Genomic DNA, 16,399 nt, shown 5'->3' on the forward strand with positions numbered 1-16,399 from the left:
TCTTTTGTTAAATTATTATTATATTGTCAGCCTCAGTACAAAGTCAAAAAGACATATACGCACCCTGGCAAATACTGGTTCTTTACAACCACGCAGCTAAAAGTAAAAACTATTGTAAATCATGTCTTAACTAAAAAATTTCTAAAAAACTAAAGCTCCTTACAGCATTTCAGAGACTTTTGCAATTTGTCATTAACCAACCAACTGTATTTATTAACTGAGGCACTATGCTTCAGAATTGCTATGTTTCAATGACACAGCTTGCCGTGCACAGCCTCCTGAATAGTTTATGATAGTCAAATTAAAAAATGTGACATTAGCCCTTGTATTTGTGTCATTTCTCATCGAAGATTTTCATAGGCTTTTCAAGTTTACTTATCCTTAGGTATTCCCTAGTTATCCCTCTGTAACAACTGAAGAAAGAACTGAATTCTTTTACAATTAATCCTCTTCATATTTCAATGTATTTTTTAAAATACTGATGAGAGCCTCTCTTGGAACATTTCTCCCTACAGTAATTCCCCACAGAATTGCTTACTGGGAGCCAAATGGGGCAGACATGAATTGCAATATGGCTCTAGGACTGAGGGCTTTAGCCAAATAAACGCTATAATCAGCATCAGTACGTAGAACATCAACAGGATTTTTATTGTACTACAAATAGTCACAGTAGTGTTGATAACTCTGACTTCAAGAAGAGACTAATTTTAATCTTTCCGTGCAAGACACAGCATTTTCTATCATATTTTTACACTCAAACACTTTCATTTTGACAACAGACGTAGAAGACTCCCACATGACTTCAGTATGATACACGTGTGCATGTCAGATACAAAGATCTCCTTCAAGTATTTGAGAAACACATGGAACTTGTTAGGAAAGTAAACAAATACAGCAACAAAAACACTAAAATACATAAAGCTGACATAACATAGGGTTGAATCTTATATATGACAGACAGCACATACCAGCAGGGAAAAGAAGGCTCACAAACCTGTATGTCTGATTGTGTTGACTGAATTTTAGTGAAGCAAGCCACAGTTAAACTGTCAAGCCCACTGTCTTAAAGAAGCCTTTATCAAGAGTTCAACAAACCTGCTACTAGCAGAAATTATGGAAAATCATTTACTCTTCAGGCCACTCACATATTCAAAGAATGAAATAGTCCCTTGGTTTTTTTCAAATTCAGTTAGAATAATATGATCTACCAGTACTGCCTCATCCTCTGTATGTCATCTGTTGTCCTCTTGTTTCTGAAGGGGCCAAGATTAAAGATCTTTTAAAAAACATAGAGTGCTTCCCATACAAAGAGCTTGTATGTACATGTTCAGAAACATGATCACTTTCAATTTGTTGAGTTTATAAAAGTTTAAAGTTTTGCATTACACTAGTTGTATATCTTCAACATGCTTCATCACTTCTGTATTCCGGTGCCTATTTAAAAAATCACATCAACAATACTTCATAATGTATTTTAACTGAAGAAGTTTATAAGAATTCTATTTAGGTATGAATGGAGAGGCCTATTGAAAAAAATAAGCAAGCCCGAAAGTGAAAACAGAGAATGGACTGACTTGGAATTACTAAAGGATTTTGGTTGAAAAGTCTTAAATCCTGGGAGTGAGCCGTAGCTTAACACAGGAATCAGAAAAGCAACTTTTAAAAAAAATGTTTACCTTATATCGGTATCTAACTCAAGGGTTTTCTGTACTGCAGTGGTATGCAAATGCTAAAAAACTCGGAAAATCAAGTCTCTTACCTCAAATATCTTAAATTAAGAGGATGACTTACAATCACACTAACCATTTTTTTTGTGCCAGATCCTAACACAAAGACATCAGCTTTTCTGTGTCATCTTATGAAACTGTGTCAACTTATACTGTGGCTCTGCCCTTCCAACTCTTTCTTCCAGCTGAATGACTCAAAAACAACAGTGGTAGCTAGGCAAATCCTAAATTTTTTGCAGCTAGATCCACCACCAAACAAATAAATCAAAGAGCAAATATTACTAAGATAAACACATTTGTTTTTAAAGACAATGTGCACACTGCAACATCAGTCTCTACTGCTCAGAATAGAAATGGTCACCATTCTTCAAAGGGCAGTGCAGATCTCTGTTTTAAAAGCATGTCATTTTCTCTGGATAATGAGCCAAGAGGAGAAAGATTATGTGTCATATCACATCTCCATCTTAATTACTTCTCTATCAAGTATAATGTCATTTAGGCATTATGATCTCAGTTGTTCCAGAAGCTGCTACAAATCTTTGTAATCATACGCTGGACATAACTTTTCCTTCACTGTTAATTTAGTGCTTTGTAAATATAAAAAAAGGGGGAAAACACAGGTGAGGCCACGTGCAACATGTCAGGGAAGTTTAGTTATGGAAAATGGTTCTGCCAGTTCATTTATTTCCAAGAGGTCCAGGGAATAAACAAGTCAAAGTTGAAGATGGCACATACCAGCCAGTACATGGCTCAAAAACCACACTTTCACGTGAGTCTGCAGGAATGGGCACTATTGGCACCTCTGTGGGTGAATGGACAAACAGGGGTCAGAAAACAGGGTAAGTAAAAGAGAGGGTGAGAATTATTCCTACTTAAAATAAGAGTAACACAACAGAATACAAACTCAGAACTCTACCTGTGATCAAGTACATGTATGTTTTAAGATTCTCCAAACCCTTTTACATTGGCAGGACTTTTCACATTCACAGACTAGACACTACACTGCCCCATACAAGAGCCAAAGGAAATGCAGAGTTTCTCAGGTGACACAACTTAGCACGACCTTGCATAATCCTATTATAAAACTGTACTGAACACTCTATGAACTGATCTTGTTTATTGCTACTAATCAAGGCAGTGCAACAGGGCTTTAACCAACTCATGACAGAAACTATGAAGTTACACTCACATATCAAGTCAAGCCTTCTTTATTTGAAGATTATTCTGGCACACACAAAATGTGATCGCAATTATATCAGCAATGCTCTTTTTGTAAATGCCTGGGGTAGGCAGTAGTCACTTTAAGTGTCTAGGAAAACAGATGGGTCTGCCCTTGGTGCTGAAATTCTTATGCAGCTATAAAAATCAATTCCGTTTCATAACTGACCATACAAAGTCCAAATGCAGTGTAAAGAGCATTTTTTCTGATCAATTACACATTTAGAAATAACGCAACAAAGCGCATACTGCTATTCCCCTTCCAAGAAAATTACTCCTTTTTATTTCCAAGTAATTGTACGGAATACATTTACTTTATATTCCCAGAATAACAGTACTGCACTCAAGATGGTCAGTGTTTATCTGACTTACCAGAACGATGGTGATGTTGTTCTTCTAGGAACTCCAGGTCAAGCATTAGGTCATCTTCATCCAACTCACAGGAACCCAAGTTATTCAAAACATCCTAATATATATCAAAAAAAAAAAAAAAGGACAATTTAGATAGATGTGTTAGCCATATTGCTCTGCATAAAATAATTACCAATCAGATCTGGAAAATACGTTGAAGCAGGAGCTACAGAAAACTTATCTGCAAACACTGGACCAGTGAAAACAGGTATGAAACAACTGTCCAAATGTATTTGCCACCAGTCTCTCTGATAAGAGGATCTCAAATATTTAACCAAAAATCCCTAAGTACAAGTAATACTATCTATACAACTTTTTTAAAACATTCAGGGATGGGTGTCTTTGCAAGTCTAATCGTAACTTCTTATAAAGACAAAAAGTGTTATTCTTAGGACAACATAAAAGTAGCAGTACTTGGTTTTTATTAAATTTTGAAATTCTAAGCACCGCCTGCCCTTACCAATATACTCTGAAGAGAGACTTACTGTTCTATTTATCCAAAGGATAAAGAGACACAAATTTAGGATAAACAGGAAATTCAGGCATGAATTATCAACTCATGAATTTTTAAGTATTTCTGTGGGTGGCAAAGGCTAACATGGACAGACAAGAAAGCTGACTGTGAAGTGTGGCTGCTTAGGTCCCCATTCCCTTTTGGCAGTTCATTTTGTTTCCCAAGGTTTAACCACAGACAGATAAGGTAGCTTTACATGATGCATCCTCTGGAAAGATAAAATGGGTAGAGGGGCTACAATTAAAAGAGAGAAAAATAGCAGCTTTTCACGCTACCTAATCTCTACAGGATTAGCTCCTCAGAAGATAAAATGACTACTTATTTCTCAGGTAGACATCTTCACTCTGTAAACTCTGAGTACAGCAATATCACAATCTAGGCTTCATCTGGGGTCATGAAGTGGTGTTAGCTCGGACTTTGCAAAGCCCTGCCTGGAAAACCAGGGTCTGCAGCCAGACACAGGAACGACAATCAGTCTCAGAAGAGATGAACTGCTGACAGGGGACAGAGAGGCACTCTTGGAAGCCATGGCTGAAGAAAGCCTCTCCTCTGCCATCAAGGGAGAAGGCAACAGACACCAGAAGAGTTCACTTTCTGGTTCCCTGTTCTTATGTTCACCAGAGGCAACTTTGGAAAATGCGGCAATGAGGTAATTTTTTTCTCTAGCCCCCACCAACTTCAAGTGGCTATACTCAATGTATTAAAAGTGACAGTCATAACCCCTTTTCTTCCCATGTATATTTTATTCTACAGTAATTTCTTTTGACATGATATTATGATTTACTTCACAGTTACCAACATCTAATCACAGGTAATTCATGCATTCTCCAGTTGGCATTTTGTTTGAATCTACAAGCAATATTGCATAGCCAACTTCTTCAATCCATCCACAAGCAAAAAAAAGTCAGTAGATCCTGCATGAGATGCTGGCACTCCTTCCATTTCACATGTTCCCAATACAAATGGAACCCAGACAACATGGCAAATCAGTGTGAAGGAGGCCAGGTTATTGTACCAAAGTATCAAGCTGTCTGTGAGATCCCAACATGGCAATCTGCTGTATAGAAAGCATAGAAATATAACAGTTATATACATTAAACTACTAAAGGCCCTTCCTGACTTCAGTTCAAACCATTTTTTTTAGGTTCCTTCTAATTCTTTTAAGTATTTTCCCACCATAATAAATGTCAATTCTTATTCATACTCACCACTTGTACCTAATTCAATCTTTTTGAGTAATTATTTCTTCAAAATCTTTCACAAACAACACACAGGCAACACAAGGACTTTTCCTTGCATTTTTTTCCCTAACTTACCATCAGTACAGGAAAACCTCTTCTGAGATACAGAACCCACTGCTATTACTATATTTTTGCTCCCTTTTTAAATTTAGATGCTCAAGCTTGAGCAAATGGCATGTTAAACAACTCAGAGAAAGCACAACGTATCTTGTTTATATATTGTTCTATTAATGTAAGCAAAAGACTTGGAGGAAAAGGTCCAGGAGAATAATTCTTGCAATTTGTAAGCAACAGCTAAATGTTTTTCATACTAGTAGAGGTAAAAGGTCAAAAGGTTGAGGTACACAGGTTTGTCTATTCAACTGAATCCACATTAAATCCATATTAAAGCTGAGAATCCTTTGATAAGCTATACCAGCAGCAAGGAGCATGATTTCATGCTAATTGAGCATCTTCTACATTTTGTGCAGTAACTTATGCGTGGTCTGAAATCTTAGGAGATTGCCTGTGAAAACATAGTGATTCACAGCCCTCATCAAGAAACAAATTCCATTTGATTTGGAATAAACAAACATATACAAACAGAACCACAGTTTTCTAAATTAAAAAAAATCCTGTGTAAGATTGACCAAAAATAAAATGTTTGTATACAACTCTCCTCCTTATTGTTGCATTTCAGGACCATCTTCACTTGCAATAACCTCCAGAGAGGATGTAAACCATGCTCCATCTAGCCTCTCTGTCCTGTGAGGTTGAAGTACACCCTGCTACTCAAAACACCACCTCTTGTCCACTTGAGCTGAGGGCTCCCAGCTGCCCTCCCAATGCACCTCTGCCCTGCCTTGCCTACAGTCTCTTCAGCTGCACCAACAGCAGGGCAAGCTAAAGTGACAAAGAAAAGCTCCCCCAGGTTTATTCTTCCCATAAGTACCTCCTCCAGGGAAATGGTCTCCCTCTATTCCCAGGAGCTCCCTTGTTCTTTATAAAGGGGCAAATGACAGAACTGGGACCAAACAAATTAGAGTAGCCACTCTCCACCATGGCAAGAACGAGGGCTTGGCAGAGCTGCTCCCCCTGCCAAGGACGGCAGTGACGGCAGTGCAGCTGCCTCTGCGCTGATCACTCACCTGCAGGCAGAGTTCTTCCACAGACACAAACCAAAACTGAATTCACGAATGAATAAAAGCCCGCTCAAGCAGAGAGCATTAGTTAAGTTCCCAGGGCTGTTCTAACTGCGTAATATTTTCTGAAAACATATAATTAGAAAATAAGAGCGCCAGGTTCCTAGAATGACCTGCCTCATGTCACAGAACAGTTCAGCACATTGTGAGTGCACACCAACCTCCTTCACCCCTCTGCTTTCTCACCAAGATCCATTACTCCTTTGTCGCTATGACAATTATTAAAAATTGTAATTTCTTTTAAAGTTTAATATCTCTTGACCTTTTTCCTGTGCTCCCCCTCACCACTGATGCTGCATCCTTTGAAGAATAGCGTAATTAAATATTAAAAAAAATAAGAGAGATCAAGCCCTGAAGAGTATTCCAAGTAAATAGTTTCTAGGCTTTGCTACCTAAAGAAAAGGAAATTAATGCATCCATCAAGGTCTCTCCTGTTCAACACGGGCCACAACCACTTTAAAAACTGGTAAACCCACGTTACCAACCATCTTTTCCACCTCTGACTTGATTAACTACCACTGTTATTAAACATCTCTATTTAAACAAGAATTTAGTAGAGATAACTTAAACATTATTAACTCAGAATAAAAAGTAGCAGAGTAAAATGCTTTAGGATGCTTTTCATAACTGATAATGGTTGTAGCAGAACAGAATGCTAATCCAAGAATATTTCAAGGTATCAGTAACTTCTTACTAATAAATTTCATATTTAAAATTCTTTCAGCAACAACAAGAAGTATAAACTGCTATTTTCATCCAACAGTTAGCTTTTTACTCAAGGCTCATTGAACTAAAACATTTTAGTGATAGAGATGTATTAGACACGCAGTTCCTCCCAGCCAGATCACGTGTATCTCAACAGTAAGTTTACTAAGGTTTGCTAAATGGTATTTCCTTCCTCCCTTAGTACCCTTCCTATCTCCTTTCTCTCTTTACAGCTTCCCTTCCTATAACCACTCAAAGGAAATCTAATGTATAATACATAAATTTCAGTCCCTTTCCAGAATAGTCAAGTATTTAATTTTTTTTGTCTACCTGTTCAGTACTTAAAAAGAGTTTGAAAGCTGGAACAAATAACAACAGGTTCAGCAGAATACATATAAAATGTCCAAGATAACAGGTCTCAAATTACTGGGTTTAATCAAATAACAAAAAGCAAACATTTCTTTATGAAGGTTCCTTCACTATGTTTTTTTCTTTCAAATCATAATTCCAAATAATCATCTTACACATATAAATACATAGTGAAATTACTGCATATGGAATTACAGTATACTCCTTTAAAAATTGACTACTCTGGTATTAAAAAATGGTAATAAAACACACATTTGAATATACAAATACACTAAAGTATATTCCTTTGTTGAGCAATGTAACTCAATTCCACATGGACCTAGCAAAACTGTATCAATTGCACAATATACATAAACAAACCAGGGTAAATCCATGTAGAACTCAGTATTTACAACTAATAGACAAACCAAGATTAGTAATTGTGTTTAGGTAACAAAGTAGCCCATTTAAATCAGCCAGGAATCAGTGGCACCATTCGAAAGATTAGTTTCATCATGTTTTCACACATTCTTATTCTAGACTTCTTGCTCCTATACAATTGAAGTAATTAAGTAACAGCAAGGTTCTAAAGGCTGCAGAAACATGTTCTCTGTCATTACCAGCATCTTTGGGGGGTTGTATATGTTATAATTTATTCTAATTAACATGTTCAATATGATGTTCAACGGCTTCCATATAGTTTTCATGTTCTATACTGGTATCTTGAGGGAGATTCAGCCCTGACAAATCTTGTTTTCGCTGAGCAAGGGGATGCAATGTGGGTTTTTTCTAACCAGTGTTTTTGGTTGCCACATAGGCACTGTATTTGCACTGTATTTCAGGATTCTTTTACACAGAATCTTGACTGTTGTTTAGAGATGGTTCCAGGCTTTGAGAACCTGAGGTCCAGCAAGCAACTTAATGAAGCTACAAGGCTGAAGCACTGGTGTATTTGCAATTGCTCAGTTCATAAACATTTCTCTCATACATATCCATGGCTGAAGACAGGATACACAGAAGCCACTGTTATTAACACTCAGGTTATAAATACATTGATATAACCTTACTATCATGAAATTGAACATATTGACTACATTTTAATCTTTAATGTATCTTTCGGTCAAGTTTTGCACCTGTGCTCAGCAAAACCACTTTTTTTTTCCTCTAAAGCACTTTGTCACTGTGCTTCCTCTGATGGGTGCCTTGTAAAATACCACTGCTGCAACTCAAACTGAGCAGATGAGCTTTGGTCACAGGCATCCCTCTCTGAAAACCAAGTCTTCATCACCACCTCTGTTGTATACAGATGCATTCCTCCTCAACTGTCTGTAATCCTACTTCACTGCCTCTTTAGACTATACCAGATAAGTGCTAAACCTCAGGGAGGGGAGTAATTTTTTAAAGCTTTTTTCCCCCTGAAATAATTATGTGTCTCTTTTGCATAATAGACTATGCAGCAATCACTGGATTTTCAAAGGTATTTCTAGGACTACAAGAACATAATTTTAAATTCACTTTTCAGAAAAATGCTTAGGGTTCTGTTTTGTCTGTCTTTCCCCCTACATTGGCCTCTCGACATCTTTTGGATTGCCTTCCTCTGTGTTATTGTTCTTGACTATTTTCTAAATACAGATATTCATGTATTATAGGGTGGGGGAGGGGCATTTCCAAAAGGTAAGGAGTTAGTGTTCCTACCTCCCCATTGAAATAATGTACTAAATGTGGTTTATAAAATTCCTCTCAGAGTATAAGAGTATGTTAATATTTAATATTATAGATTCCTTTTTTTCTTTCACTGTAGAAATATATGTGGGAGGCTATTTGAGATCAATGCCTTTGCAAGAGTACATAGAAAATACACTCTAGGGAGAATAATTTGATTTTTTGTAAAGTCACATGTATGACAATTCACCTGTATCTCCTCAGGGTCACTGCACATCTGATGTTGGAAAAGATCAGAATTAAATACTTATTTCAAGACTGAAACGATTTCTAAAGATTGCCGAAGGATAGTACTTCATCAAAATTGTATTCAGCAAAGGAACACGGCATACAATCAGCATAAGAATGAAAACTGAGACATACTCAAGGAAAAAGAAAGACCTTGAGCTATTTAAAGTAATGTTAGCTGCTCCAACTGTACCTGAATAATTCATGGACATAATGAAGTATTTCCCCTTCTACTCTCTCCCACACACTTCAAAGGGAAAATGAAAGTACATGAAATCCAGCAAACAGAAAAACTTTTAAAAACATGGAATCCCTGCCAACAGCCTAAAAATCTTTGTATCAAATGTAAAGCTTATGGATTACTTTCATATACCAAGAGCAGCTTAAAACCGTTCCTTCTTCCTGAACAGCACTACCCAAAAAGCATTCCCTACACAAATAAATTAGGGACTTTACAAAGGAAAAAAGTAAATGTCATAATGGTCAGTAAGAACATTTTCTGTAGCTAACGTGTGGAAACCCATTTATATTATAAATTAATGTGCCCTTAAGAACCAAAGATAGAAAATTAGCAGTGGAGGGAACTGTCTAACTATTACGCTCAGATCCATCACACTATTCTCCAAAATATTTTCTGCATTGCACTCTTTTGGCTGTGTAAGGGAAGTGCAGTATTTTCCATCCTATTGTTGTTACTGCCCTTTCGATTCTCTCTGTCCATTAAATCAATGTCTGCAGTGATGTCCCTTTTGCCTGAGTGATTATAACTAATGTACTCTCCCAACAGGTCTCGGGTTCGCACTCGCCCACACGGGGTTCGTTCAGCCACAGCATGGTCAGCTCCCTGAAGCCACACAAGCGTAACACAGCCCAAACCAGGCACCACTGGTGGCAGAACAGGGTCTGAGCATGCTCCTGTCCTGCCACGGTGTCAGTTAAGGCCAGATGACGGGGAAGCAGCACCTACCTTCAGAAGTCCATAGGGACTTAATCATAGTAAGCGAACAAACATCATGCTGATGTATGGCACCAATGTACCCTCTCCCCTTGTTAATCAGCTTCCCTGTCACTGGGACAGCAGGCATAGGGATCATAGGGTAGGGAACTTCAGACAGGGGTCACTAGTCCACCTCCCACTGCAAACCTACAAGGGATTCTCTTCCTACATAGCAACTGTAGATGCTGCCAGCAGGTCTTGGATATATTTGCTGCTGTGGAGCGATTCGAACACCACAAAGCTGGCAAGAATAACATGCAGCTATTGATCATAGTGCAATAGGGTAACCTGCCTCTAATAGCACTGGTGAATGCCAGTGGATTTTGCAGGATTTTGCCAGTGGATGCTTTGCAGGAGCAACCAAAGCCACACTCAGTATTTGCTTGCCTTGAACTCAGACATATGAACACAAAAATGGAGGGCTCAAAGCCAGTGTTTTTATAGTTCAATAATGCCACTAATAGTGTAACTGGTCAAAAACCACACAAGTATTTTTAACACTGCTAAGCACAGGAATATAAATAACATGCAGTTCTAAAGACTCAAACAGAAAACAGTGAAATATTTGCACAAACTATATACAGGAAAACATGCAAACAAAAAAAAAAATCTCAGAAAGATGATAGCAAAAGTGGTATAAAATGCAGGAAAGGTGTGTGATGGAATCAGAACTTGTTCCAGTCCCAAAAATAAGATGACCTGTAGGAAAGGCATGTAAGGTTCCCTCCCTTTCTTTTTGTGGAGGAAGCTGGTAAGGACAAAATCACCAAGGATGAATGAGCAAAGATGAGGAAGGAAGCAGCAGCACACTTTGGCACCAGTTTCCAACACCTGAGAGTACAGGAGCCTGGCCTCCACAGCCTCAGTGAGGGCAATGGCAAGAACCACTGACATCACCAGTACTCACACCCCAGCAAGACTGGCCTTGTTTCTCACTCTCCAAAACAACCACACTGCAGAGATCTTTAATACATCCACTTACATACATGTAAGTGCATACATGCACTTGCACCACACAGGCACAGATAAGCAGCTCTTAAGAGAGCTGAGAAACAACAGATGCCCTCAGTATTTAAATTTTAGCACACTTTATGCATCTATTAAGTATTTGAAATCCATGTTCAAGTCAACCCCAGATAAGGATCAGCTCCTGACAAGCCAGATAAAGACAGCAATCACCTAACCCTGAATTCACTATCTGGCAAGAATATTAAAGTAAAAGCCACATCTGAAATGTGCACAGGCTTATGTGCACCTGAAGCCTTGAGAGACTGTTTGCCATTCTTTCAAATAATTCTAGAGCACTCAGATTCACTTTGGTTGTAAACGGAATCAAGACAATTGGATTTTCTGTGTTCAAAAAGGTGTATACATTCTTCATACATCAATCTACAACTTCATTAACAGAATCCTAGGGAAAAAACCCCACTCTTAAGAAAGTATGAAAATGCAGTGAAAAAAATGCAATAAAGCTTAAAAGGACCAAATAACATCTCCTTTATCAGATTTTTTTTCCCCCTCACTCATACACACATATGCTTTCCTCCCAGCAGAGGGATACATCTGCAACACGTAATTTGCTTTGTGGATTACTTAATGTTTTTACAGCTTTTGTAATGGGCAAAGCCTTATGCAAGCGTTCTAGTGCAGTCATTATCATCACATAGCTTTGGGAAAGTTTTCTAAACTTGTGCCAGATTTTTCTGCCAAACACAGAAAAAGCTCCTTGAGCATCTCTATCCTGCATTTACATAGGATATCATTTAGACCATTTTGTGAAGCTTATTTGTATATACCTTAGAGATGTGAGTAAAAAAGGTTATTCAACACTTCGAATGGTGAAGTAAATTGTTCCAAATCCACTCAAATTAAGCGCCTAACTTGTATCTAAACATTTCGGCAATTAAAACTTGAGCACCCAAGTCAATGCTTTGTCCAGCATTTAAAGGGTCAAAATTGCTTTGTAACAGCTAAAAACCTTCAAACAAAGGAAAAAGGATATAACGATAGAACTAGTGAGGCCCTAGGTGCCAAAAGGAACAATATTTAAATTCAGGGGATACAAGAAGGAGACCCACAGTATTTATAATCATGATAAACCACTACCACCCTATATCAAACTCTTATTTAAAGAATATTATTGTTCTGACAAACCATATCAGAACAATTCACCTTTTGCCACAATGCAGCACCAGCCTCAATCAGCAGCTGAATTCAAACATCATTTGCCCAAACAGGTAGGTACCAAGCTCAAAAGCTGACTGATTTTTCTTGCAAATAAAAGAATGTCCCAATTCCAGCTGTATAATCTATACTGTTGGAGTCAGCATTTTTGGATGCCAAATGAGGATAAATCTATTTTATGGCTTGAGTATGATTTTGTTTCTAAGAAAAGACTGAGAACTTGCTACATATGAAAAACTCAAAACTCTTCTAGACATATGATTAAATAAATATTTTTTCTAGTAACAGGAAAATTCAATACTTTTTCCTTCCCAATATTATTATAAGGCAATTCAAGATGAATCTTCCATTTCTAATTCTAATTTCTAGCCTGTAATATTGGAGATAAATCACTAAAAAGTGAACCCTGTAAATGAAACCACAAGTGACCCTTTACTACAGTGTCATTAATGCAATATATAATAGATATGCTATTGCTAATATTATTTGAATTCTTTCTGTTTCCATGGCAACATCGGCCTACGGCTGCTCTGGTAAACAGGGTTTTATATCATTCTTTGAGAAACGCTTCTGCTCATGTCATTTTCCCACTACTGCATACTCTTCTCCACTTTCTTTGTTTAGGTCTTTTTTTAAAAGAAAAACTGTAATAGTAATTACTGGTCCAGAAGAAAGATTTCTTTTTTGGTTTTGTTTGTTTTGTTTTTTTTTTAGTTATCGCAGTTGGACGGGCAGTGAAGTGAATTGGGAATTTGAAGGAATACAACCTGTTACAAGCTTTGTTAGCAGTACAAAATACAACACTCCATCCTGGAGCAGTATCTAAATCTCACAGAGACAGAAACCATAACCACTTGCTCGAGATCTTGCAGTGCATACATTTTATTGGCTTTGTTACTTCTCCCTTGTACTTTCAAAACTATTTGATGCTTAAGATAACTACCTCTTTCAGTATTTACATGTGCATGTTCTGCTTACAAATACTTCACTATTAAGGGAGTGATCTCCTGGCCAGAGCGAAGTGGAAAGACCTGAGAACACAACACCCCTGGAGAGGTATAACACTCCTTGAACTAAGGCCAGAGAAGATACTTAGACTTGTCTTGAAGCTTTTGGACACCCCTGTCTGTCCAGGCTAACCCAACAATAGCACTAGTTTTATCACATCACTGCTTCAGAGCCTAAAGAAGATGATGAAGATGGTTCCCTTTGTAAAGTAATGAACTCACGGTTCATCTTCAGTACAACATAACCCTTAGTAATGTTAATTGCATCACAGACTGCTACTTGCTGGCAGGACATCCAATTCCTCAGTACTTTGAGTCAATATAGCTGTTTACAAATCAGACTGATGCCAGGTTTATGAGACTGGGAAAATGTAATTGCTGATGCATTCTAACCAGCAAAAGCTCAAATAATAATGCTACGTAAAATCTATGTTACATATACATGCATATGGGACCCAAATAATGTTATACATGCATTGTAGAAACTGGATCAGTGTCTGGTTGTTCAGAAGAAAACAACATTCTAAAAAGTTATGTACTGGATTTGTCACAAAGCAAAGCACAAATCTTGGTTTTCACTCTGCTTATAGGTCTTTTACCCCCAGTTCTGGTTCCTTTTATTTCTGTTCACTGTGTGGCTTGGCAGTTTAAATGGCATCTGCAATATTTCTTTGACAATTCCCATTCTTCCTATAAATTTAATAGAAATAATGTGCATATAATGAAGAATAACAAAGAAATAGCACATTTTTGGTTTAGAAGGACAGTGAATGAAAAAATGCACTCACTCAATCAGCAACTTACTTCTTAAAGGCTCTCTGGTTTGCCATTAAATATCATATATCAAGTCACAGAATTCTTCATCCTGAGCATGTGACAAGTCTGCTATTTGAACAAAAGGGGATGGATAGCTTATTACACTGACAAGTTAGCCCTCAGGTCAGGAAAGACTTAGCTCTGCTAGAAAGTACTCCAAAGACCTTTTCCACTAATCAACATTTATGCATCTTCAGTACAGAGAGCAACTGAAACTATCTGAGGTCATGGTGACACTGTCAGAAACTTTCTCAAATCCTTACCAAAAAAAGATTGTCATTATAATGATTTTCACTTGCCATTAATTCCCAGCTGCCTAATTTAGTACAGTAGAAAGCAGTCCCCCCAGTACTAATTGGAATAAATTTTTAATTTAATAGCCTAATGTGCTCCAGTTTGGGGTTTTTTTCCTTTCATCGAATCAATGCTCTCATTATTTGTTAACGCCTAGGTGCTCAGGGCAGATTGTTAAGAAGACTAAAAAAAGATAGCCTCTTGGTCAAGTCTAGATTTAAAAAGAGTCAGTAACACATAATCACAGGATAGGTTATGATTTTCATTCAGAATGAAGTAAAACACAGTCTTCTCTTTTGGATAGTGGCATTTATAGGTTCAGATAACAAATGTTGCCGTTTCGTTCCCACTCTAAACAGGCAATACCACAAAAATCCAGACTTTCTCCGTGCTAAAGTCATGTTTTTATCCCATTACATGAATAAACTGAATTCTCGTGGACTAAGCTTCAGTAGGGTCATCACAATAAACTCATCTGGAGAATACTTGCCACAGGGTGTTATTCAGCATATAAAAACACATAAACAATGTTCAAATTTATACTAAGAAGAACTTAGTCTCTTCAATGAGACCAGAACTCAGTGTCTTAGTAATCAGGACTTGAGAGAATAAACTGAATTATCACAAAGTAAATATCTGCTGTCTGAGGGATGGTAGATTGATGTTATTTTCAAACGTTTACTAGAATGAGGAAGTACTTATACTATACTTTTGAGTATCTTACTCCAAAATATTTGCACTACACCAATTTTATCTGGTGATTTGATTTTCACCCAGGTTCTAAACTCACTTCAGTCAATAACACCTTTTACAAGGATTAGCAGACATCTTCACACAACCAAAATAGGGGGACATGTTTTGTCTTGGTCAATATCCCTATTTTCAAGATGTTTTTCTGCATGTAAGCTCTTTCTCTAGCTGCAGTTGCTTTTAGTGTAAAATAAAAGAAAAGTACAGAGGTAAAGAGGTTCTAGAAACATGCAGCAGAATCTACATAAAGGTTAAATATACCTGAATGTGCTGAGCAAAAAATTCTGATCAAATATCAACACCCAGACCTTCTGCAGCATTCATTCTGTATTTGTGGACTGGATTAACCAAAAATTAGGTTTTCTTTTCTTTCCACTTATTGGAGTCATTAAGAAAACAATCACTGTGCAAAAGCCAGCACCTGTAAATACTGTTCCGGAGGTCCATACTATGCAGTACTATGATTCCCTGCTCTGCAGTGGAGGAGTGCAAGTACTTTTACAAATGACAACTTATTAGTTTTCCTTACAGTATTTTCTACAGAATAAGGTCGATGTCATTCCATTGGCTAAGCTATTTTTTGTCCTTTCCCTGGGAGGTTCTGAACCTCTTTACCAACACTAAATTGGACAGAAAAGTGATGGTCTTAACAGCAAAATGCAGAAGCTACAGCAGATATTTGGATGGAAAAGTGAGATTCATGGGCTGTGTCTGCTACAAGCAAAAGCCAGGTGGAAAATGGAGAGTTGTAAATGCCTCAGCCATAACAGTTTCTTTCACTTACAGCATCCTATACCTATGCAGAATGCCAAGCATGTCTTGATCAATGTCCTTATGCAGTGTTTATATACTAAAAATAATAACAAATCACAGCTTAGTGCAGTATTAAACAAAGTTTGTTCACACAGTATCTTTTTCTTTGCATCATGTCATGTTGCATGAAATTTAGCTCTTTCATTTGTGTACAATGTCCGTGTGCTATTAAATCATCCTTTTCTGAAATGTCTTGAGACAATGTGTAGTAGAAAGGAAAGCTCTGTCATGTCTCAATACAGT

General features: G+C 37.4%; 1 protein-coding gene across 3 annotated transcripts in view; it reads right to left on the bottom strand.

The window, feature by feature from the left end:
• Window positions 1-16,399, bottom strand: part of CCSER1 (coiled-coil serine rich protein 1) — a 650,601-nt gene that overhangs the window by 528,317 nt on the left and 105,885 nt on the right. For all 3 annotated transcript variants that reach the window (XM_050338710.1, XM_050338711.1, XM_050338713.1), the window contains exon 4: window positions 3,318-3,411. In XM_050338710.1, coding sequence (XP_050194667.1) covers window positions 3,318-3,411 — 94 coding nt within the window. The remainder of the gene's footprint in view (window positions 1-3,317; window positions 3,412-16,399) is intronic.

Source organism: Myiozetetes cayanensis, unplaced genomic scaffold (genome assembly GCF_022539395.1).
Source record: "Myiozetetes cayanensis isolate MyiCay16 unplaced genomic scaffold, myiCay2020 scf7, whole genome shotgun sequence".
In the NCBI taxonomy this organism is placed as follows: domain Eukaryota; kingdom Metazoa; phylum Chordata; class Aves; order Passeriformes; family Tyrannidae; genus Myiozetetes; species Myiozetetes cayanensis.